At 40.4% G+C, this 27,213-nt stretch overlaps 1 protein-coding gene across 1 annotated transcript; it reads right to left on the reverse strand.

The window, feature by feature from the left end:
- Positions 1–2,620: 2,620 nt before the first annotated feature.
- Positions 2,621–27,206, reverse strand: ttll11 (tubulin tyrosine ligase-like family, member 11; the record flags this gene model as incomplete). Its single annotated transcript, XM_083930157.1, has 10 exons — positions 2,621–2,934; positions 5,594–5,700; positions 6,979–7,221; positions 13,352–13,464; positions 14,444–14,539; positions 15,705–15,989; positions 16,097–16,387; positions 20,303–20,436; positions 20,932–21,031; positions 26,646–27,206. 10 exons carry the CDS (start codon positions 27,204–27,206, stop codon positions 2,621–2,623), a joined length of 2,244 nt encoding a protein of 747 aa, XP_083786283.1.
- Positions 27,207–27,213: the final 7 nt, after the last annotated feature.

Genomic DNA, 27,213 nt, shown 5'->3' on the forward strand with positions numbered 1-27,213 from the left:
AGGGTTAGGGTTTGAGATTAGGGCTAGGGTTAGGGGTTAGGGTTCAGGATTAGTGTTAGGGGTTAGGGTTAGTTTAGAGACTTGAAACTTGGGCTAACCCCCCTATTTCGTGGGTGTTGATGTTTGCACTGTCACCTCACAGCGAGAGGGTTTCTGGTTCGAATCCCGGCTGGGGATCTTCTGTGTGGAGTTTGCGTGTTCTCCCCATGTCTGCGTGGGTTTTCTCTGGTTTCCTCCCACAGTCCAAAGACGTGCTCGTGTTAGGTTTATTGATGACTCAAATTGTTGTGAATGGTTGTCTGTCTCTGTGCGTCTCTATGTGCCCTACGATAGACTGGCGTCCTGTTCAGGGTGTACCCCGCCTCACGCCCGATGTCAGCTGGGATCGGCTCCAGCCCCCCCATGACCCCGACAGGGACAAGCGGTTGAAGATGAATGAATGAATATTGCTATAAGTCCTATATTTATATGAACGTGAGTATAATATAGACAAAAATAAAGGTCTTACAACTAGATTCTGAAAGACACAAACTTATTTACAACAGAGTGACAAACACTAAAGTTGTTGAACCACTGGGCAACAATAAAAAAAAAAAAAATCTATTAAGACTAAAAACGCTGCAGCTACAGCATCAACTGGCATTGCCAGCCTCTGCAACAGAAGGTGGAGGAAACATTGGCAGATGGTTGTGCTGTGAAACATATCTAAGGTCTTAGAACATGCAGAAAAAAGGGAGAGATTTCAGGCTCTCGTTCAACAGAGATGTAAATAGCACAAACTGCCAACAGTGCTGCCATTAATGACATATCGTCCCCTAATGATGTGACAAATGGTGTCCTTTAATGAGCCCATAGGGGAAATCACTGACTTAGGACAATGGTGGTGCACATACAGGTTGTGCAATATTTGCAGCAGCATGCACATCCACTCTTTGCATGACAGGCTCAAGCATATTTAGTGAAGAACACACAAAAATATATATAATTTATAACAGCAAGCAACAACTGCCATCAACACACACCTTCAGTTCAAAATCACTTTTATTTTTTTTAAGTGCGTTCAATACATTTCATTCACATAATATATCAGTTAACCTTATAAATCTACTTCATGTCAACAAATACATACTGCAGTAAATATGTAAGTCCTACCGTACGTAGAGCAGAAATCTTTATCATGTTTAGTTCACTGTCTGTGGTAAACAGCTGCCAACGCTGCAGCTGTTTAAGTTTGATTGTTCTTGACACGCTCTTGGTCTGCATGTTACAAATGTATTTAATTATCTTGGTGTAAAAGAAAAACGGTTCAAACATTTACTAATAAAACGGTGACAATATACGACCTTTCTGGTTGGCACCCACCGGAGGCGGTCTGTTTGTGTGTTCGTCACAGCACACAGATTGTATGAGGTTTTATTAAAGCTATCTGAATGACATTTGAGCAACAGTGCTGACTAAATTGTGAAATTTTGGGCCATGCAATTACATCTGAAATAATTCCCAATGGCAGTTGTGTGGCTACGGAGTACTCATCCTAAAACTGTATTCACTGGAGGTCTGAGGACCGCCTGGCTGGAATAGCTGCTGAACTGAAACAGGATAAGTGGTGGCATGGCCTTTTCACTTTGAATACTTATTCACTTAACTCATCACTAATAGCCTCATGGAGCTAGGACGCACAGCTGAGCCACTGGCCGTAAATAGGCTTTCTCCATTGAGCTAAACACAAATAAATACAGTACAGTATGCACGCACTCAGACAAACACAACAGGCCCACACAAATGCTCAGTCACCCTCACATCCACTTCTGTGCAAATAGTTCAGCTTTGTAGTGCAAATTCAAGAATATAACACACACACACACACACACACACACACACACACACACACACACACACACACACACACACACACACACACACACACACACACACACACACACACACACACACACACACACACACACACACACACACACACACACACACACACACACACACACACACACACACACACACACACACACACACACACACACACACACACACACACACACACACACACACACACACACACACACACACACACACACACACACACACACACACACACACACACACACACACACACACACAACACACTTAGGAAACACCCTTCCACCCATTTATTTACGTCAGGTGTGAAGCTGGAGCGACTCATGGTATCCCTGAAAAGAAAGTTTGTTTCAGTGCAGCTGTTGTCAGAGAAGAGTGAAGGGAAGCAAATAGCTGCCCTGTAGAATCAGTATGTTAAAAGCAGCCATACCCTCCTCCTGACTGGACCATGCTCTTCATATATGATCACACCGGGAGGGGAGGAAGAAATACACCAGCCTCCTAATATCCCATGTTCTATTTCCTCTCAAACCCCCCCTGTGGACATCTTCCTCCTCTGAGGAAAAGCAATCAGGCTGGGAACAGTCCTGCAAGTCAGTCAGCGGGGGAGAAGCAAGTCCTTCTCCCAGCTCCCATCATCCCTTCTGAGCTTCAGAGGAGAGAGGGACACCTAATTTCTCTTCTCCTGTGGAGAAAGCTCAAGGCAGTGCTTGGGAGTTGGATGCCCAGTCTGAGCCCTCTCTCGTCAGTTCTCCACGTTGGCCCTGAGTGTGCGAGGCTTGAGTCTTTGATGCAGCCGGTAATCCTGGCTGGATGCCCTTCGCGGGGGAGTCGGAGAGTTGAGCTGAGGGTTGGTGAGGCCCAGCGCCTGAGTCTTGACGGCTCGTGGCATCGCCCTGCTGCAGCTCACGGAGCGCCTCTCTTCGACGCCCGACTGAGACTCCAGCTGAGCTTCGCACAGCTCCAGCAGTGACACTACCTGCTCCCTCAGAACCAGGGCTTTAAACCTGCGACCTGCCAGGTAGAAGAAGGCTTCCACAAATGCTTGTAGTCCCATGCCTGAAAAACAAGGTATGGTTTAGGTGGGGCTGGGGAAAAACATAGGGTCAAATAAAATGAAAACTTAATAGTTCTTTTATATAAACAAATTAGAATGTGTCTATTTGGGATATGCAGAGGTGTTTTTCAGGATTTAACTTATTCCATGACTTTTCCAGGCCTTTGAAATTCCCACCCTGTTGTTGTTTCCTACAATAACTTTGCATACATGCTGAAATTATAGTCTCCTGAAATGTAACATGTGGTCTTGAAAGCACATTTGTGATGCTGTACATTAAAATGTGAAGATCAGTAGAAAAAAAATTCAGATATTAATATACAACAAATATACAGCTGTATATGAATGTTAAAAGGTATAGGTGTTTTGCCCGTCTCCGTAGTTGAAGTCCCCATGGAACAGAGCATAAGACATCTGCCAAAATCCACTGAAATACACAATTTTTCACATCTACACATTCTACCGAAATTTGAAGCGTTTTGCATCATTTGTCTCCAATGCACCGTACCGTGGATACTTCTGCTACGGAGACAGGCCAAACACCATTCATCTAAGAACACAGCCCACATTGCCATGAAACAGACCTGATTAAAATGGGTAAAATATCCCTTTAACATACACTGGAGATCAAAATGAAAGAACAAGTAAGAAAAGAAAAGTATTAATACTTAATTTATTATTATTTTTAATTTCTATAGAATATCCGCTGTGGCTTCTGCTGCTGTCCTAGCATTTTTTTTTTTAAAGTAACCAAGGTACAAATAAAAACCTGTATTTTGTGAAAAAAACATGAGCAAAATTAGAGAACAGTAACCATCGTGTCAGAAGAGAAGATTTATAACAATGTTTCCTTAAGGCTGTAGGATTCATAAGCTAATAGGCAGTGGAGAGACGCCTTGCTTTCAATGACTTCAGCTCATATAAACCCGCAGGACATCACTAGTTTCTCCCACTGCTCTGGTTTGATCCTGGTCCATTCTTCTTGCAGTCTCTTCCAAACACATTTTCCAGAGATTCTCTATGAGGTTTAGATCTGAACTCTGACATTTCCTCCTCCAAACGGACCAAATGGAACACAGTTGTTACCAGTCCAAAGCCGTACATAATGTTTCCCATTAGACCAAATTAAATTTTACTTTAGAAGTGATGGTCATGGTTTGGGGGATGTTTTCTGCTGCAGGAGTTGGGCCACTTGTACAGCTACATGGCAGGGTGAATGAAAATGTTTATGTGAACCTGAATACTTTCACTGCAATCGTCTCCCAATCATCCCGCAATATTCATGCAAGATAATGCCCTCTGTCACTCTGCAAAATGGTACGCAGGTCCTTGAAGCTAAGAATATTGAAACAGTGAAATAGCCAGCCCAGAGTACAGATATAAAGCCCATAGAATACCACTGAAAAATCCTTGGCAACCAAGTAATGGAAACTTACTACAGGTACCGAACTGTGGAAGAGACTGAAGAAGAATGGACCAAGATCAAACCAGTGCAGTGTGAGAAACTAGTGATGTCCTGTGGGTGCAGATGTGCTGAAGTCATTCAAAGCTGTGGCCTCTATACTTCCTATTCATTTTTTAATCCTACAGCCCTGAGAAAACATTGTTGAAATCTTCTCTTCTGACACAAAGGTCACTGTTCTCTCATTTTGCTTGGTGTTTTTTTCAAAAAATAAAGGTTTTTGTTGAAGTGTCTTGGATATTAAAAAAAAACCATGCCAGTACAGCAGGGGTATAGCCACAGTGGATATTCTATCACACTCTGAACAATAACAATATTTCAGAATAAACCAAGTACTAATAATTTGATCTCCAGTGTATGTCAACTGTGTGTTTTTGCCACCAAAAGGACAGTTTCTTCCAGGACAACAGCTCATTAATCCATTGAACTGCTGCTGTTTCCTACTACAACCTCTGTTATGTCGACCTAGAAGAGGAAAACAAATGCGCAGAAAACAAACAAATCCATGGAGTGAAAAAAACTGAATGAATAAAGATGCCAATTTACAGCGGGTGAGAGTGAATATGTCATTTGCTGTGGAATCATCAAAGTTGTTAACAAGAAGAGTCTGATGTAAGAGAGCGTTTTCATAAACTCCCTCATGTGCCCTTTAAAAACTTTGTTGCATATCATTTGAAAATACCGACAACACGTTTTATGCCTCTTCTCGGTTCCCCACAAATCCTCCAATGCACATACACAGAAATAAGAAACCCTGGCGCCTCGGTCTCCCTGCATACGTATGAGCGCACTCTAAATTCAGCCCACATTCTCCTCTCTATAGACCCTTCCATCCTGGTCCATGTGATCTCCATCCATCCGACTCGACTCGCAAACATTCCTCGCAAGGTGCAATGTCTGAATAATTCATGTCGGATAGTCTCTTGGCTGTCACATTGTGATCCCAGCTCATTTCAATTATGGTAGTGCCGTGTCAGAGGGAATCTGACAAAGAATGACAAGCAATTATCTCCAAGCATATTATTTGCTCCGAGTCTCAAGGATATCCAGCTCTCTGTCCTCTCTGTGTTGTTTCTTTGTGGTGTGTTTTGTGTGTTTTTGTGTGTGCATGTGTGTGTGTGTGTGTGTGTGTGTGTGTGTGTGTGTGTGTGTGTGTGTGTGTGTGTGCGTGTGCGTGTGCGTGTGAACGTGGGCCTTACCTGCTTCTCTGGAATCGGGCATCGTTCCTGACCAACGACGTGTGATGTCTATGTAGAGGATGTCCACTGAAGCCATGGAGAAGTTACTGTTGCTCAGCTTACAGGTCCTAAAAGCAAATCTTTGTCAGTCTGCATGTTTTCTTTTAAACATATTGTCAATTATTTTTTATTCGTAAAAGAAAAGATGATTTTAAACATCTGAATCAATGATAATTGGAAAGTGAAGGAGACTAGCTCTCAATAGGACTATCAGTGTTTCCCCTAGGTTTACAGCGTTGGGGGTGCGTGCGTGTTAAAATCACCAGACAGAAGGATCACACTTATACAAGCACTAATCAGAGCCACAATGCAAAATCAGTGTATTGCACAATGAGTGTGCACGAGTGTAGCTCATTGTGTAGCTCACACAATGAGCTACACTCTGCATCAGAAAATGTCTTTTAAGTAATTGTCCAAAAGGTCCAAATAATCTTGTTTGTTTAATTCTAGGAGTGAATCATCTTCTCAAACAAAATAATAAAGGATATCTGATAAGTTTCAGTTTCGTTTTTTCCCTTAGGAGTCGAACCTCTTCCAAAACAATTTAACAAACAAGTCAATCTCCAACGATGTTGAAGTTTTCTGAGAATTGTAAACACGCAACCATGTAGAGACAGAATTTACATGCCCTTGTGCCTGATAAGATAAATAACATGAGGCTGTTTAGTTTGTTTACTAATAGGACAAGGTTTAGAGCTGTGCTATAGGAAATGGACCCTTAAATGACTCCTACTGTGATCCGACGCTGACGTCTCTAGGGTTAGACATGTTTGGCGTTGTCATTGCGCAAATCAACCTTCTTCTTCACCGTCGGGGGGTTTGTTTTCCTCCTCCGCGTGATATAAACTTTGTTAACACGTCCATTAAATCTCTGTTAATACGCCAGAGATTGAGTGACTGTATTCACATAATGGGCTCGCTCAGACATCAAACAGTCTTTAAACTTAGGACCGACAGGGTAAAGTCTGTTTTATGCCCTTGTCCGACTAAATCTGACATTTGCATACAGACATACAGCCCTGCTGGGTAATGTCTAAATGAATTCAGGTTTGCAGTGCATGTGTGAAAGGGAAGGTGGTCTGCTGCTCTTAAAAAGGATCCTTATAAACTTCACATAGCCCAAAATAAGGCTGCTAGACTTGATCTATATGGTTCATACTGTACTAATATTATTGATATGCACCGGCAGTCATGACTCTAGGCAAGCAAGAAGCCAGATTACAGAAAAGCTGTATTTTTTTTAGATACACCTGAATCTTTTTTCAGCTCAATTAGAGTACCAAATCAGTGTATTTAAAAGTCCTTTCACTTTTAAGAAGACTGAATATACACGTTTCTATTTGTACCTGATGAAGGTTCGGAAGGCAGTAGGGCCCAGGCGCATGTTGCCCTTGACCCCGAGGAAGCGTATGAACAGAGCAGCGATTCGCTCAACCAGTCGCAGGTAGTTGAACTGTTTGGTGTACTTGGGGTAGACCTGCTTCAGACACAGCGAGGGCAGAGCTCCTTCACCCGGGTTCCTCTCTTGTGTCTCCGCCTCCATGGGAATCTCCTCCCCTTGTTCAAGCCCACCAGCCCTCGGTTGGGAGCTAAGGTCATGAAATGATAGAAAAGAAAAAATCAATTACTATAAATTGTACTGCATTGTATTTCAATGACAGATATTGTTTCTGCATGTATAAGCAAGTTGACTGAGCATGGAGATTTAAAGACTACAAAAGTTGCTGCTTTTTGTGCTGTCCAGCAGCAGGGCTGAGTAATGGCCTTCAAACCCTGTAGGCCTGAAGCACAAGAATATAAGGCCAAGCCAAAGAGCTTTTTGTCAGTTGAGTTACAGATCACCTGAGGAAGATAAATGCACCAAGGTTTTCAATTGAGTCTGTATTTACAGCCTGTCTTGGCGGGGGAAACAGATAGAATAATGCTGCGTGAAGGATGAATAACTCTTTCTCACTCTGCCATCTCACAGCCCTTTTTTTTTTTACTGTCTGCGGGGAGTTCCATGCAAATAAGGATGTACAACCTTGATGTTCAAAAATATTAAACGAACGACTTTGAAAATGTTTCATGAAGTAGGGAATGCATTCACAATCATTACAAAGTAAAAATAAAAAATGGTGCCTCGAGGAATTTCCCTCTGAACGCGATGCTCATACTTCTGCTTCTTCGTACACGAGATACAAACAAACCAATGAGCCACTAATAAGAGCATTAATTCACAGTGCTACTAGGGGAAAAATGAACCCACGAGGTACCACGTAAGTCTCAAAGAGCAAAATCCAAAGAATCCAAACTCAGCTGCAGCTATTTGGACTCAAACCACATTTATTCAGTGCGTCGGGTTTAATTGGTTACCATTCCACCGTTTTCCGCCTCTTTTAGGTCACAGTTCAATTATTTGAACGTTGCCCTCCGCCTGTTTCTCACCACCAGTGCTTTTCCCCAATGCACTTGCCGCTTCTCATAGAAAATGAAGAGGAGTTATGCATTCAATGAGTTTTTTCCCCCGCAGGAATGTGTAGGTGTATACACACTGTGTTTGACTGACACCTCCCTCCCGCTCTAGTTGGCTTTGCTGCACACGTTTCTGTAAGGTAGCACCGGTTACACTTTTATCCTTCTTATTAGTTCATAGAGTGCAGTGACCTCAAATAATTCTCATCATAGCAACCTGAGTAGAGGTCTTATCCGCGAGAAGAAGTGATAACGCCTGTGCGGGTGTGCAGGGCCTCTAAAGACAACTCTTACAGTCAACACACAAGCAAACAAAAAGATACACAAAAGGTGCATTCTCTTCCAGGGGATTCAGCACTGCTGACTTTTATGAGGCAGTTTCTTTCGCCATGAATTAGTAAGCAGTGTGAATGGCAAAGAGAGAGCACTGCTGAATGTTTAATAGAATCAATCATCCCTCAGCAGCCAGAAGGACACCACCCACACGTATCTAGACAGGATAGGCTCGGCTAAAATCGGACACATCTTCGATGGAAGCTGACAGACAGACAGTGAGGGGAATGTCGACAAACATTCCCAGCAGACCAAGAGAGAAGAAAATGATGGAATGGAAGTGAGAGGGTAAAAGGTGAAAAATGGCAGGTTATTAAAAAGACATACAGAGGCAGGGTGCCAAATGTAAGTTGAGTGTATGCAATAAGGGTTTATGCCTAATTTAACTGTCATTACCCGGCCGGCGTTAATACTATTTCTGGCCTCCTGGTGAATAAATCTCGAAAGCTTTTACACAACGTCAAAAGTCTTGAAGGTGCGACAATTAAAATAAATTGGCACTCTTATTTCCATTTCAGAATCTGAATTAATGGCCTGAGCTTTTCTCAGAGCCTGAGTCATACAAAGACACACATAACCAATTAGTCTCCCACGGGTAACAACAAACATTATCCGTGTGTAAATGATTAGTGACCAAACGGCAGTTAGCTACTGGTGAACACGGTGGAGCGTTTAGTAAATTAAGACACAAATATTGCCCACAGGAGTTGGTAGAGACCAAAAACAGAGCTAAAAATGAGTAAATGTTGGACTTAGATTCTCCAGGTGGCCAGAAACATGATCCGAAATGATGCTCCGTAAATGCTTGGTGTGTACATAAGTGGACTAACACGTTTGCCATATTAACTTAAAAGGTTGTTTTTGCTGCCCCAAACAAACTTTGTAGATATGGCAGGTTTAAAAGGGAGTAAAAAAGCATTAAACACAAGCTTCTGCAGTGACACAATGTGAAAACACCAAGTTTAACACCAGAGTCCAACCTGAGTTACCAGTTAATTCACCTCAGCACATATATTTCCTGGTTGTTTTTTTTGCAGATGATGCTTTGGTTATCTTTATAAACAGATTGTAGGAACATATTTGGGTAGTGGAAGTGGTCTGGGTACTGTTTGTAGTCCTTGAAGTATTCACCAATCACATAGACGCTGTCTCTCAACTCCATTCTCCAGTTGATAATCGAACTGTTCGGAAAAGGAAGAGTTGGCATGATATCTGCTGCCTACACAAGAAAGCCAGAAATATTATCTGCTGCGCCCAGAGGCTAATTTGTCACCAGACAGATAGCCGATGGCTTCCGAGATTGGGCTTTATTTATTGTGTCCCTTGCACCCTATTTTAAGAAATGTGTGCCAAAGCATATCAGCTTTTTGTTCTCACCTACACTCGCGCATAATGGCTCATAAATCACCCTCGGAGAGCTTGGTGCGAGTATTTCTGAGAGTCCCTGATACCATCACACACTCTTCTTCATAATTCCACATTTACCTCTACCACCTTTTATCCAAAATGCTACTTTTTCCCTCATGTTCTGCCATTGTATATTTACTTATCTCTCCTATATAAGCTCTCACTCTGTCTCCTTTAAATAGCGGCACCTTCTTTTTTTACTTGGCTACACCTTGTGCGCCTGGTCAGTTCTCACCTCTCATCCACTTTATCTTACCAAGTCTAAACTTTGCGTTCTGAACGACCGCACACCATCCATCCCACTGCAGAACAGCTGTTCGAGAGCAGAACACAAGTGAATTGACTCACGGGAGGCCCCATCTGTGCAGTAAACGGATAACTTAACCTCCTGTAACATTTTGTTTATGCTGCAAAGGACTGCTCGTTAAGGATTCTGAAAGACAAAATAGAAATCAAAATCAGCGCTTCCCTGTTAAAATACAACTGAACTGAATGTAAACGTATGCATGTGAACGGCATTTCTAATCCACTGGCATCCCTGAGATTTTTTTCATCCTGTGACAATGCAGCATCAAAACAGTTTAAACGCCAATCAAGTGACTGTTTGGCTCTAATGCAAAGCGGTTTCCCAATTATTGTCTCACAGGCTTATTCCCCTAAATAGGCTGGTGATTTTGTTTTTCATCAGCAACACAATTTCAGGGAAGCTTGCATTAATAGTGTTAGTGTTTTTACAGTCTTAGGTGCTGGAGTTTTTAGCTTTGGCTTAGCTGGTGCCAGTTAGTACATTTACTTGTGTACTATACAGCTCCAGATCAACCAGCTACAATAGAAAATAGGTCTTACACATTGATGGATCAGTACTGACAGTATAATAATGTCATGTATCCAGTAATAGTATATATAACATATATTTTCTGAAAAATTAGCAATTACTGAGAATACTTCTGTACTTTAAGTAACTCAGAATTTTTAATGCAGGGCTTTTACTTTGGAGTATTTTATTTCAAATGGCTTGATTTATTATACTGGATACAATTCAACATGCAATCAACAAACAGTGTGTTTTCTGTATATATAAGCGTGTATATACAATGCATCTGCCTTTGTGCCCATGTAAATACACAAAGAACACACTGTGGAACTGAATGATTAATGATTTCCTAGTCTGCGTCCGCGTCATTGGCTGAAGTGATGATTACATTTTTTGGAGCATATCCAATCTAACGGCTACTTTAATAAATATTAGCACCAGCTAGTTGGAACATAATTAGCATAACAGCCCCCCTACACCGCAAAACTCCGTCACACTCATCTGCAAAGCTAACAGCACTCTTCGCTGAAATTACAACCTGACATGAATACTAAATCTTTGTGTTTGGGATGCAGACGTTTCTAAGACCACAATTAAATTATTACTTTGATTTTATCATGTGTATAGATAACATACTGCAATGTTTAGGCCATAGGCTTTTCGATATTAGAGTCTTAATTTATGAGAAGGTATATTCTCTAGGAGGATCAGCCACTGGTTTGGTTTCACCCTTCCTCTGGGTCCACTTTCCATCTACAATCATTGATTCATTCTTGATACGCTAATAAATTATATAGCCGAGTGCTAATCATCTAATCATCAGTAACACAAATCTCTAACTGCACACCCCATAACCTGCCTGCCTGTTACCTGATAGACATGTGAATTTATATTATTAATGCTAGTCACAACAACATCAACCTTGTCCTTGTCCCTTTTACATCTCACTATAAGCAGTGCTATACTTTCCTTGTCACACTGACTTAGCCTACATCATCATTAAAGATCACTGAACTTGCTTCCTTCCTGCTGCACCTTGCTCCAGGCTAAGCCTCTTTTCACCACATCACTGCAGGTTGTAAATAATCTCTCACACCGAGATTTTTTATCTAGATATTCTTCCACTACTTAATTGGCTTTAGGAGGCTTAAAATAGATAAAGTGTCAGTCTGTGTCCAGAATAGAGCACTGAAATAAATGGGGCTATGTGTAGTACAAAATGTGAAATCAGTCAGATTACTTAGAGTAGTTATAAATCACTGAAAGTTGTATAAGTGAAACTTCTTATATGCGATGTTTAGACTGATAGATAAGCTAATTTAGTAAAAGCTACATTTTTAAAATACAGCAAACAATGCTTTTTTAATTTATAACATACTGCTAAAAAAAAAAAATCACAAGAAAATGGTGTTTGTACATAAAAATGTAAATTGTGTTGGGCTGCAGCTAACAGTTATTTCATTATAGCTCAACTAATACTGGATTGTTGGGGATGATGCCAATATAAATATTTGAGAGGATTAAAAACCTGATGATATACGAGCCAACACAATTGCATAAAGGTTTCGTACATACTGTATCTGCAATGAGATAATATCAGTCCAACCCATTTATTTATATTATTCTAGCTGGAGTTTTCATATTCGATTAATAGTTTGGTCTATAAAATAAACACATTTCCAACAGTTCAGGGTTGTCATATATAGTTTATGTAATGGAACTATTTGACACGGGTGACACCTTCAAAATTGCTTTTTTGTCCGACCAACAGTTCAAAACCTAAAGATGATAAATGTACTATCACACAAGACGACGACGGGCTACAAATTCTCACAAGTGAGAAGTTAGAACCAGAGAATGGGTAATTGAGTATCCATTTGTTCAAGTTCAAAAACTGTGTTCATATAAAAGATACAGATGTAAAGGTTTTGAGTAACCCCCCGCTAACTCAGAGCATGAGGTCTAAGCAAACATAAAAAGTATGAAGGACATTAGATTAAAGGATTAAGGGTCTCAAAGTACGTAGCTAGGAATTAGCTGAAAGGAACAGAATCTAAATTTGTACTTTATTATACTGAGGTGTAATTCATCCACAGACAAGCACAAGACGTGGTTCTGCTGATTCTAGCCGGATGAAAATATAGCAATGCAGGAGGTGCGAGGATTAAACGTATTACAGGCGAATTATATAAATGTGTTGCTGGTCATGAATGTAACAGTTAAGTGGGTATTATCCCTGAGAAGTCTCTTGCAGAACAAATCAGATCAAATAACCGATAAAAAAGATAATCTGGAGAGGAGGGATGAAGGAAGTGAAGGGAGGGATACGCAAGAAATGGAGATGGCGGTGGAATAGAAACAGTAAATCCTCTTGTCATAGAAGAAAAACAGATTAAGAAGGGGGGAAAAAACAAACTACAAACCCTAATGGTAGAGGAGAATTATTGCCAGGCGCCACACACGGGCCGGTCAGCCAGAGAGAGTGTGCCACCAGACTTGTACAGTAATGTGTGAATTTCTACCTCGGCTCAGCTGAATCTAATTTTTACCGTTTAACAGGCTTATGGAGAGCTGTCGAGTGGTGCAGAGCTCTGAGGCGGGATGGGCAGAGGAAGGTAACACGTCCTTAAAAGTGGACTCTTAACACCAGCAGACAGAGAGAGGACGATGTAAGAACTTCAAACTGTACGTGTGGAGGTGCGTGTATTTACATTGAGGGTTTCTTGTTGCCGGGGTCCATAAGGCGCAGAGTGTCCCTGATCACGCCCACTTTGACCTCCTCGTCGACTGGACTGGGAACATATTCAAAAACTCCCGGTGCCACCTGAGAAAAACACAAATATTTATTACACCAAAGTGAAAAATAATGAAAAGATAAGTCAGTACTGTAATATCAGTAGTAATCATCCATTGTATTGTGACTGTTTGAGGTTATTTATGGAATGTCGCACAAGAGGGCAGCACTGAGCTGACAAGTTCACGTTAGGTGAGGGTTCAGGTGAACTAAACTGAGGCATTGAATGGGACTTTCAGGTCATCCAGGTGGAAAAAAAGCTACAACAAAGGTTTATAATAATCTGGCCAGGCAAAGTTTATTTGTGAAGTGAAAGCAAACCTAACACAGCATGAAATAGGGTGGTGTCAATGAGTAGAAGACCTCAGAGACACTGTATGTAAATTATTTAAATAGTTTGAATGCATTTGGATTCCTCTGACGATGCCATGGTAATGCTAGAGATGAAATTATTTGATTATGGTGGTTGAGTGATTAGTAACTTTTTAAATTTGACTGTGCCGCACGTACTGTATTGTTTATTCAGCGTTTGATGCGACAACACTGTTAAAAGGATGTTATTAGAATTGGTTTCATGAAGTTTATAATAAGCCTATGTTCAGTATAACTTACATAAATTAATTTAAATAATTCATTTTAAGTTTCTGATTTCTTAGATGAACTGGTGATTTTTCAGAAATGTTGAATGTGATAAATAACAATTTCAGTGTGAGTCACTTAGGTTTTATTTTGAGAGAAAAAACATGGAATCCAGCATTAGAATGTTGTTTATAATGGCAGTGGCTCATGTGTTTATTGTGTCTTGTTGTGTTCTTTTCAAAGGTTATCATCAAACTTACAGCTGTGTGATTATAAAAAATAAAGCCAAAGAAAGGAGGAGTTCAGTCGTCCGATGCGCCCTCTGTTGTCCTCTAGCCTTTTCGAGTTAAGACAGATAGTGAGGGAGAAAAACCCAAATAACTTGACTTAATACTACTGTGATGACACTGATGTTGACATTCATTCTTACCTCCTGCTCATGTTCTATTCTCATACTGGGGTTGGAGTTGACCTCTAGTAATACCGGCTTCAGGTTCTTCATAAGCAGGATGTCGAAACCTAATATCTGAGACACAGACACATCCTTCGTTTGCATATATACTTTAGAATAAAGTAGACTGTATATCAGGGGTGTGACAGAAAGCCACTACCTGTGTCTGTTTATCACAAAATATGATTTTTTTTTTTTTTTTTTTAGATTAATACAGTAAGTGATCATGGCTTACAGCAGAAGTTGTTAGAGCTGCTTTATTTTTCTGCATTAAGTAGTTTAATGTTGCCATTTATACTCCTCGTGTGTGCGTTTCTTTGTTTACATTCTGCCACATCAGAATTATGAAACGTGCTGCTTTGGCTATGAGTAGTTCCTGTTTGCACTGTGCAGACAACAATCATCCGATTACATATATAGTAGAAAATGTCTGAATCTGACAATAATTAAAAAAGATGATCTGGAGTAATATGATTTGTAAACAGAGTTATATGATTTGTAACAGATTCAAAGATGTGTATCTTCCAAGGGAAATCCTGACGCCCTGTGAGAATTACAATGATTGCATGAGTGTATGATGTCCTTGTGTTTTGTAAATGTTCAGTGAGTATTGTGTGTGCATATTAAGGATGGGCACAAGAAATGTTTTTCCAGGCCGAGTAATCCCATAAATAACTAAAGGGGGGATCGATTCCCTGAAGAGGGAAATCTATTTTTAGAACGCATCTTCCCTGTCCTAACAGCAAGCGAGCGCCTGACTAAAGTGTCACATCAACGCTCTCCGTCCACACTGAATCCGTTAAATACGCACCGAATGTGCCGAACAAGCTGTAATAGTTCTCTCATCATGGCAAGGAGTGGATTACTAACACCCATCCCTCGTGCGTATCTGAACAATGTAATCTTATTAACAATCCTACTGTACAAATGTCTTCTCCTAAAATGTTTCCCACTAATAGGGCTGTCCAATAAAAAGTTCTCATTATCATTGCAATATGAGAGTGCGTAGTAAACGCATCACAAAAGATCCTCAGGGACTTTTTGAGTTAGTTGAAAAAGTACCAGTAGAACATTGCACTTTAAAATGTAACTTTCATTGTTTTTTGGGTTCAGTTCAATTTGTTCATTTCCTTTCATTTTCAACAAGCAATTTGTTATCACAAGTGATATTGTTATTGTGATTTTCAACAAAGTTATGGGCATATTTTCCTCATATCGTGCAGCGCTGCCCGTTACCCACCTGGAAGCAAGTGGGTCCTGGTTTGCCAGGCGGTATATCAGCCTGATAGTAAACTCTAAGTTCAGGCACCACGGCGATGGCAGTCTTGATGACAAGAGCGATGATGTCCGACCACACCTTCTTGATGTCTACGCCTTTAGCTGCCAGCCTGTATAGCACGCTGGAGAGAGTGCGCTTGCTGCCTGTGCTCTGGCTGTCCGAGTGGACAAAGTTGCCGCTGTGGACGTTAAGGGAGTAGTTTGTCAGGTGCATGAAGACATGGCTCAGATTCTTCTGGCTTGGTTCCTACACAATCAGAACAGATGTGACCAAAATTATCCGCATGTTTCAATCAAAGCAAATGGACAGCTTCAAAGTAAACCAGCCAGCATCAATAGCACCGTCATGGCTACCTGGTAGGGCTCGGTGCAAAAACGCGTCAGGCCTTCCTTGGCGATGTAGATCTCCAACGGCTCCAGGGATTTTAATAGCACATATAGACGGATATCAAACTTGAGCTTGTCAATGAGTAGCGGCCTTTGGATGTACTCCTGGACTACAGACTGTTTGGCCTGTGAACCCACCATGAGCTTTAGGTCACTAGGGTCACGAATGAGGTAGATGCCGTCCCCCTGAGAGCCCCCATCTGGCTTGACAATGAAGGTGGGATTTACTGTTGCATCGTTCTCCTTTACCATGCGAATCTATAGAAGTGAGAAAGGATAACGTTGACAAAAACCTCAAAGAGTGTTAGTAATTAAAGATTCAAATAAAGTCACTGTTCATTTCTGCACATTACAGATATTAAAGTAGAAACAGAGCAGCGTGAGAAAAGAACAAAGTCCTGATGCCAAAATGAACCCAAGAAATCAGACATCAAAAGCTTGCGACTACCCGAAATCCTGGACCCTTGATGAGCAATATGGTTAAATATATTTACATTTTTTAAATTTAAGTTATAGATAATTAGAAGTTAGGAAAGTAATGTTTTGTTTTTGCTTGAAGATTATTTTTTGCAGTTTTTCAAGCCTTTATTTTATAGGAAAGAGCGGAAATGGGGTGAGAGAGAGGGGGAGACATGCAGCAAAGGGACGAAGGTTGGAGTCGAACCCTCTCTGCCTCAAGGACCTTCAGCCTCTTTACATGGGGCGACTGCTCTAACCACTAAGCCACTGGCCTCCCACAGGAAAACAATGTTTAAGTCAAGTCTGGTGTTGCCTTGCCTTACTCATAAAAGAATGATCCTAGTCACCTTCACACAGTGAGGCACAGAGCTTATCTATTAAACATCAGCCCCTACCCAAAGCCCAGGTATCGATATTATACCTTTGAGTCAAGTGTTTTTTTTTTTGTCTCCAGAAATCTCACCAAAATCAACAAACCAACACTGCACACTGTACAAGCAAAGCCATGGTTTATACTTCTGTTTTAGTTCGATTTTTTTTTGCAACACTCAAATGTGTTGACTATCTAATGCCAAATCACTGACACTGTAACATAAGTCCAGTTGCTTTTGACTGAAATTGCTTTGGGGATAACGATGACATGGACAAATGAGAACATTCACAGGCTTATGACACTGTAAACATACAAAAACATTTTGGACATAAGTCTAAGATTTGTGTGTTTTTCCAGTTTTGTCTGCGGTAAACCAGATTGGACTGTAAACAATGATATTCTGGTGCCCCCTGCTGGACATATTATATTGTTGCTATATACAGCACATGATTGACCATCTGCACCACAAATCTAACCTGCTGAAATCAGTAAAGCTGTGGTGGAGAAAATCATCCAACATTATGACAGTTTTTTTGAATAAAAACAGTGAATTTCTGAAATGATATATGATGACAAAATACACTTCAGTGACTAATAGAAGTCATTATCTATGTGCAAAAATATTATGGAGACAAAAGAAAATGGTTCTTTCCTTTTCTCATTAACTTTCCTCCTAAATTGATTACATAACACACAAAACTAGAGAAATGCTTTTTTGATAACATGTAATGCTTGTTTTTTTTCAGTTAGTGAATGGCGCACTCACAGTTTACTGTTATTCAACCAGGGAAAAGCAGCTGAGGGACATCCATTCTTGCCCTATTCTCCTCACAACTCTCCCTCGCTGTATGCATGTCTCTATTCACTCTATACTGTAGCTCCTTTATAATCCTTCTGCGGTATATTCATCCATGTGTTAAGGAGTGCCAGATGGCCATAAAGGGCAATATGCTTGAATGTGGAAAAACTCTGTCTTCTCTCCCCTCAAGGAGCGTGAGCAATGAAGCGAGCACATGGACAAGAATTAAACAACTCACACCATTAAGGACGTTGTTGCAGTGTAGCATGGTGAGCAGTTATAGAGAGAAAAGAGCACTAATAGTGGAAAGCCAACAGAAGACTCCACAACTGTGTAATTACTGATAAAATATAACACATTTTGAAAATTGAGAGGAAACAAGATGGTAAAAAAAAAATATTGACTTTACTTTTCAGAGCAGTCTTTCATTTATGAAGCCACACTGGGAATTAATCCTGAAATCTTTATCTATAATTTGACATAATCAAGATGGTGTAGTGGTTAGCACTGTTGCCTCACAGCGAGAAGGTTTCAGGTTGGCATCCCGGCCTGGGCCTTTCTGTGTGGAGTTTGCATGTTCTCCCCGTGTTTGGTGGGTTTCCTCCCACAATCGAAAGACATGCACGTGTTAGGTTAATTGATGACTCTAAAATTGCCCGTAGGTGTGTGAATGGATGTCTTTCTCTATGTGCCCTGTGATAGACTGGCGTCCTGTCCAGGGTGTACCCCGCCTCACGCCCGATGTCAGCTGGGATCAGCTCCAGCGACCCCGACCCTGAGATAAGCGGTTGAAGATGAATGAATGAAGACATAATGTGCCGTTTGTCCCAAATATGGGAGCAGAGATAGGAAAGAAGGTTAGTTCTCAGCTCATGCCACTTAAAATGTTTTGCAAAAGGAAAATAATAGTCTTGACTGACTGGGATTGGCGAAAAGCACAGGTGTAATTAATGACACTGATGAAGGCTGCATTGCATTTAGATTTTCTAGATCCGAAGCATGCCATTATGCATGTTGGCTAACTGGCGTAGCCTATAGGGGAGCATGTAACCATCGTTTATGTTACTGTAACGTAATGTTAATACATCATTATAGTTATTACACATGCTGCTGTGTCAAGTCAAAATGTTTTCTGTTAATAATGCTGAATTAAAATCAAGGCATTTGAGATCTCTCTGTTGGAATTCAACACTACTGTAAATTCTGTTGTTTGAGTGCTAATTGTGGCTGTTTGAGCCTTCTTAAGGGGCAAACAGTCATCAGTTGACGCGCCTCCTTTGTTGGGCGTCACGATCAATTTATTACCTGCCATTTGAAACTTTTAGGATAAGACACATCTAATTTGCATTCATTCATTTTTGTATTATAAATATAGGCCACAGAACAACGTTATAGGCTTGATTATGCATTTATAAAGGCATGGAGAGAAGAGACTGTGCAATCACTTTTCATGTAAACACTGCACAAAACAGATGAATGAGGTTTTTTTCTCCTGCAGTGACAGCAGAGGACGCACAGTGCCTCAACAGGCAAATACAGTACGTACGTTATCAGTATTGCTTGCTTGTCCTTCATCCTCCATCGCATCCATCCCACTTTTTATTTTTACTCGTTTATCAACTTTTGATAGAAACTTGCCATGACCTTTACACGTGGAGCAGCGCTGCAGAATTATAGGCCCAATTCACACTGTCAATAATATCCTCTGCTCTCTTGTTTCACTGTAAAAAATATAAATGGAAGACTGTTTGTAGAGCAGATCACTGTGGTACATACGCATCAGACTGCTCTCTCTTGCCCTGATGGAGCAGGCTTCATTGATTAAAAAGGCAGCATAGTGTTGCAGCAGCCTCTCTTTGAACGGATCGCATACATAACATCCCTATTAATGTTCTATTCATTTTCATTCCAGTAACGTTATGAACCGGCAGTAATTTTGGAAAAGGTCACTATCTATATGTAGAAAGCCACGTTTGTTTTGCTTTACAGATATACCCGTTCATTTTCTCTTCTACATTTCTATTAGAGTAGTCGATAACGTTACATAAGGCAGGAGGGCAACTGTTGGGTGTGCACCTCAAATGAACACTGCCAGTCAGTCAGGCAGAGGGGAGAAACAGAGAGCTGGATGTGCAGCGAGAGGATGTTTGGGGCAGCAATGTGCTTGAATACAAATTTTGATTTTGATTACATCATTACTATTCAGAAAAACAGCTTTGGTTGCTGGGTCCTTAGTTGACGCTTCAAAGTTGAAACAGGATTTTTAACCACTTTTGGTACGTGTTCGACCATTTAAAACAACAGGAGTACTTCAAAACACACACGTTAGATGCTTTCAGTGTGTTTAGGCCTTAAGTTTTGTTATTTATTTTATAGAATTGTCTTTATCTGTTGAATGATATATGTATTACTTTGTGTGCATCTTTTCCTGCTGCTGTCTTGGCCATGCTAATATAGGTTAAAAAAAAAAGAAAAAAGGTAAAAAATAAATGTCTGGTATCCGGTATCGTAATGCTTTTGTTACCAAGGCATGCAACCATACCTGTGTGGAGAACTGCTGGCACTCCTCAGGCAGGATCCAGGAACGGGGATAGAAGTCGTACTCATCTGGAAACAACTCCTGCATCGTCCGAACTGCCCGACTCAGGTTGATCTTCCTCAGCATTTCAATCATTCCTACAATACACAAAAACTGTTTCAGAGACACAATAAAAGCAAGACTCTGACATATAACATATCAATAAACTTGAAAAGCAGTCTCCAAAAGAAACTATAATGCTCTGGGAAAGTAAATACAATCACATGACCATATAAGGAGATATAACTCAATATGAGATCACATAGACAAGTATCACACAGTGCAAAGACACATGCAAGCCAGGAGACTCCAGCGATGTGCATTTGGATGTTCATTTCTTACTAGTACAACAATCTCTAGAGTATTTAAGCAACGCTTATTGCCATGGCATGGAAAGGTCAGCATTTGAGCAATGAGGATCAGTAAGGGATTAACTAAATCCCTCTGCTGTTGTGATAGAATACTGACTAAACATGTACTGCAAGCTGGACTAAAGCTATCTCTACACCTAAAGTTCAACAAGCATTGGTGTAGGGTGCTTAACATCAACACAAAGTTACAGGAGGTGGAGAGCAGCAGAAGCGGCGATATACCTGGAAACTTGTTCACCTGCCCTGAAGCGATATTTTCATTGTCATGGAACGAAACGCCATGCCAGTAGATATCACAGGCTGCTCGTCTCCCCAAAGGAAACTGAAGAGAGGAAGAGAGAACAGTAACGGGGAAATAAATGATCTTTAAAGGAAAACAGAGATTGATAAGAATAGAGCTGGGCGATATGGCCAAAATCTATCTCAATAATGATATATTTCACAATAAAGCATGTTTTCTGCTAACTCAATATATAAATAAATGGTCTATAACAGTGGTTCTCAAACTTTGTACATGACGTACCAATTCAGAAAATATCAGACTCTCTCAAGTGCCACCACTAGGGCCAATGTTAAAATACAGCAGCGTAGGCCTAGACTATTCAGCTATGGACAGGAAGGTTTATTCCTAACCAGAAGATTTATTGTTGACTATCTTCAGCCACAGCCACGCTGTATGAAAGGTTAGCATCCGAACTGACATGTCTGTTTTTAAACCAATCATTTTACCTCTGCTTACCATCTTGCCATCACAGTTTAGCTCCTAACTCATAAACGAGACTACGTAGCAGGCTGATATTGAAACAAAAATATGACAGGAAATGTTAAAATTGTTTTAAATTACATTTCACAGATCTCAAAAGTTTAAGTATTTTCTTAGTATTATATTAATTTAGTAGTTAATGTTTCCTTTTTTATTTTGGAGACTCACCAGAGGTACCACCAGAGAGCTCGAGTACCACAGTTTGAGGATCAGTGGTCTATATGAAGCCCATTTCAGATAATGGAATTAAATACTTGACAAATGTACAGAGTATTTTCTCATTTTACGAAGAACTTTCACTCAAAATGAACATAACATGCTCAGATCAGACTGTAAAGTGTTGTCCAAAAAATGTTAATTGGGCGTAACAAACTTTGGCCACATTATAATAGCAAAATATATATAATATGATATACATTTTTACATCATTTGACTATATACACACATCATATTGCCCAGCCCTGGATAGTAACATTAATAAAAAAAAGAAAGTCACACTTTTGCATCTGTAAATGAGAGTTAAGGCTTAATCTGTTAATATGACTCAGGACATTGGCAGGGTGTTTGTCCTGATCCCAGAATGGAGGGATAATCTTGCCTAAAGATGGTAAATGCTGCTGGTGCGTGCTCTGTTGTGATGAGCTGTGAAAAAGGAGAAGACGTGATACCGTACTATAAAAGGATTCAAAGAGTTAGGAAATCCTGCTAGCACACGGCACTGCCGTCCTATACACCTGCCTGCGCGCCAAACCACATGTTATGCACTGAAAGTGTCGCTACAATGGAGTCAAAAGGATGCACAGATATATCAAAATGACATGTGTGGACATAAGTCCTTGCAATTTCCAGTGTTTGGACCCCTGGCCAGTGCACAGGCTGCTGCTCCTCACTTCTCTGCATCAATACACAATCGGCTTTTTATTCACTGTTCACACTTTTTATAAACTGTAGACATTTTAACCAGTTGTGGAGGTCTGTAATTGGATGCTTTGTAGCTGCGCTCTGTCAAATCTCCATTCAAGACAACAAACTAGGATGATTCTGTATTCACAACCACTGCGTGTCATTAATGGTCATCATCTGGCTTGTATTTAATACAGTTAAGTTTGCTGATGAATAACAAATAGTAGTGTGAATGTGGTCTAACCTAAGTGTTGTTCCAATACCAGTAATGGAAATACCTCTGATACTGCCTCAAATGCTGGCGTCGCTATCGGCGAGTACGTAAGTCTATTTACCAATCGGATATTTAGCCCAACTTTAAAGCGGTTATTTTCCGTTACGACTGACTGTCAAACTAGATAATAAAACAAAGTTGTATGTATTCATTCTTTGTATTAATTTGTTCATGTTTTTACAAACCTGAGCTCATATCACATCCATAATAACAAAATAATTAATAAGCACTGGTAAAAGATTGGTAATCGGTATTGGCTGATACGCAAATGCAGGTATCGCAAAGGAAAAATGGTATCAGAACATCTCTAGCTCCAGATAGGACAGAAACCTGGCGTAACTGCTCAGTAAATGTGTTATACTGTTTTTCTATAATGTTTTTTATAGTCTGTGGGGGCACGCCTCATATTGACACTGATCTGAATTATTTATTTATTCCAAAAGATGCACTCCCTTATTTCCACCCGGCTCATTAATAAATTAAAACAGCTCACATCCGAGTTTCAAAACATCAACATTGAGCTGGGAAGAACGTTGTCATGGAGTCGATCTTTAACTTTATTACATCAGGACTCTATATCAAGTTGTATTAGAAGGTCAGCAGCACGTCGTCATCGCTTCTGAATTTTTTAAGTCATACAAGCCACCCCGCTGCTCCGCTCCGATCTAGATCTCTGAAAGAGTTTCATCTCATTAATGAGTTAGCATGAGAGCGTGTGAAACAGGGAAACCCTGCTTGACAGCAAAGAGCTGCTATAAATACAGCCACACAGATGCCAGAGTATAACTGTCTAATCGCATCAGGGAAGGAGGTTAAATTAATTTGAGCAGTTTCAAGGGATCAGCCCCAAAAATAGCCATCTTGTCAATGCATTGAGACATAGATATTTCATAGCCCTTCCAACCGATTGTTGTGGACATACAGACTTTGCTCACTCAAGTCGAGCCAAAAGGACGAATGTATCCCATTATAGTAAACGTGGTAAAAAAAAATTCAGCCGTATCAGCATTTCAATTTGCAGCACATCTGTCATGCCTCAAGTAACTAAATAAATCACATTTCAAATTTCAGTTGTACAGGACAATTTTTTCCGAACTTTGCTCAAGGGTAGCCTCCAGGTGGCAAGCCTTATGAAATGCCAGCTTAGTCTTTTGAATCCTAATCAAATAATAATGATTAAATTCACGGTTATTAGTCTTATTTTCTGATGTTGTCACCAAGACCCTAAGGCTTACCATTCCCACTCTGCCTCAAAGAGGACTAAAAGTCTATTGGATTAGAGGCGCTTACGCCTAATCATTTCCCACTAGTTAAGAGAATGCCATATGCTGAAGGTCCGTTGACAGGTGTCGCTCATGCAGGAAAAAAACTGCAGATGTAGCGACGTAGTAATTTGGATGTAAATGGATCTTAAAGTCAAAAGTACAGTCACTAAAGTGTCCTCACAAACTTTCCAGAGTTGTATCCAGTATCCTATGCTGTAAACCTACGAAAGCGCTTTCAGTCACAACTCATTAAAAGGGAATTTAACCAATTAATTTTCATTTCATAATAAAGGAAGGCTACTGGAGTTTAGACCCCTTCAAAGATGTCGACAGGTTGACTTCCAAATGGCACAAGGTCTACTGTGCCCTTGACTTTGTTGGGTGTGCACCGTGAGGACAAAGCGTGGTAATGTATAGGCCTTCTGTCTGCCGTTTCCAGTACCAGACCTGGGAGGGTTAAAGTGTCACGGTGCAGATTCTTTTTCTTCACCGGTCTCATAGCGTTGCCCTCTCTCTTTACTGCTCATGTATAATGGACGTGCGTGTTAATAAAAGCCGATAGCAGGTATTAATTGCATCACGTTAAAATTGGCCAGATGGTGTTTGTGACTCGGCGAAATAAGAACGGGATCAATTAGCGCTCTCATACATGTTTTAAAGTGGTTGCTTTTCATTTAGAACAACTTTCATCCACATCCATCCTCTGTAACTTTATACATCAGGGGCATGCAAATTGGCACTGTCAAGTCGTGGCTGGGTTAAAGGCGATCGTGTCATCTCAATAATAATGTGGCACGTTTACAATCGAGGACTTCTTCAAACTTTGAGAGGGATACTGGAAACAAATAATCAACAGGAAGGGAGAACAAGTCATCAAACTCTAAATTGGAACTGCAACTTACAATATTTGCACAGCTTATCTCCATTGATTAGTCCATTTAGAATTTATTATATGAATGTTTTGCACATATTATGCAAGTACTAACATGAATAGTGATTGCATAGCCTCAATGGCCTTAGTTTGGTAACGTTCATCTTGACTTTTAGTCTGGCACTTAATCGGAAACTAACTTCTCTTGTCCCGGGCCAAATTAAAAAGTAATATCCAGATAACAAAGACATATGAAAAGACTCACCCTTTCAATTTTAATAGAATAAAAAGGGTGAGTCTTTAGGCAGCATTTGGCTGCTTAAAACCTTTTTTTTTTAACCATACATTATTACATAAATAAATTGAATTGGCTGTTTGACTGCAGGAAGGTTATGCATAGGTGCTGCAGCTTTAAATATAAAACGTCTTTATACCGTTTTCATAGATTACATTACATGATTTAAACACACTGTCATGAGTGTGTTTGTGTGTTTAATATATTGATCATTTAAGTTGAAGGGTTCAAAACTTTCTTGCAAAGACATCTCAATCTACAGTCTCAGATTTCAGTTCCAACATCTGAAAAGCTTTGTTTTTTCACGTATTGTCGGAGTCTGCCTCTCATATGATTTCAGATTTTGGAAAGCAAGGAAAAGAAACACATAGGCGAACTATTACAAAATCTAATCTGAAGCCCCATTCAGTTAGAATAGGTTTCCAGGGGGATGCTGGCTAATGTAATCGTTATTACCCCGTCTTAATTGTCCATTGCTGCAGCAGTTAAGATTCTATTTTGTTTTACCGACTGTTGAATGTAGAGCTGCGCATTTAGTTGATTAATCGATTAGTTGTCAACTACTAAATTAGTTGCTATTGACCTTTTCAATGGAATTCCATTGCTAGGCAACAGCCTTGGTCCTTGTTAACTTCCTGTTAGTTGATGTAATTCACATTCACTGCAACAGGAAATGAACTAGGACTGTTTTGGAACTATTATGCTAAAAAATGTCCAAATTACAGGATTCCAGATTCTCAAATGGGAACATTTCCTTTTTGTCCTTACTCTTCTATTACAGTTAACCCATTATCTATTTTTTAAAGATAATGTTTAGGCATTTTTGCATTTGACAGCGCAGCTCAAAATTGACAGGACTGAAGACTGGTTGGAGCCGAACCCAGGGACTTAGCCTTTGTATATGGGACGTACGCTCTACCGGTTGAGTTAGGCGGCACCCTACAACCTGAATTTCTTTATGTTATGGGCAAATCAAGACATTTGAGGGTGTCTTTTGGGGTTTTGGGAAATACTGTTAAACATTTTTCAAAATTTTCTGACATTTTATAGAACAAACAATTGAATAAACGAGAGAATGAACGGCACATGAATCAATAACAAAAATAACCATAATTGCAGCACTAAATAAATGCCTGGTAAAAGTTATCTCAGGTTATAGTATAGTGCTGTGCAGATTGATATCATTGGAAGTAACATGAAATCTGCATTGTGGCCTTTTTTTTGTAGCTCATCCTACCCACAGAGATACTCTAGGCGCTCTTCGCTTGTATGTTTGACATTTCCAACCCAAGCCCAGCTCATCCCATCCCCTGGCCGGATTCTTAATGACACATAATTGGAGGACAGTAAGACAGAGGTTTTCATCCATACACATTCGTGACCAACGCCTAAGCTGGTTGTCATCCGAATGACACACTGAGCAGATGATGTAAGAGAGCCTCTCTGGATCAATGCACTGCTTTGTTAAACTTCTATATTCAGTGTTTCATAGCAATAAAACCTGCACGGGACATGGGTGAACTGCATGCCTCCACTACATACAGCAAAATAACAAGAAAGCACACCTCTTTCCACTTCAGTTGCTTGATGCTCAACTTCAGTGCCTCCAACGAGGTTTTGGCTTTTGAGGTATCCACCGTCACTGGTCTTCTCTTCCTTGCAAGTTTGTCCTCACGGCGTGCTTCTTGAATGTTCTTAGATGGATGGATAGTAACATAGTTCCCATTGGTCTCTGACTTTCCCTGCAGTATCTTTCCACTTCCTTTGATGTGGAGTGTCCGCTCATGACCTAGTAGTCTGTTCAAATTTTTCCCAACAGCAGAAACCACAGATCCATGCAATGACACATCTGATGTGTGTTTGTTGCCACAAGAGATCTTGTCATCTTTCCCCAGCTTACTTCGACTTTTCCCCCTGTGTTTACACGTGATGGAGGTGTTGGACGCGTCCCTGCCAACTATGGTGATGCTGGGAGGGTCTGGTGGTGAGACAGAAGCAGGAGGGGGAGAACAACACACTGGCACCTGCTCTTCAGTGTCCACACCCTGCTTCCCTGCATCCCCGCCAAACGATTTCATCTGCTCCACTTCTTGAATCTTGACTTTTACATAATGGTGATTACTCATTATGCGT

Source organism: Echiichthys vipera (assembly GCF_963691815.1).
Source record: "Echiichthys vipera genome assembly, chromosome: 16".
NCBI lineage: Eukaryota > Metazoa > Chordata > Actinopteri > Perciformes > Trachinidae > Echiichthys > Echiichthys vipera.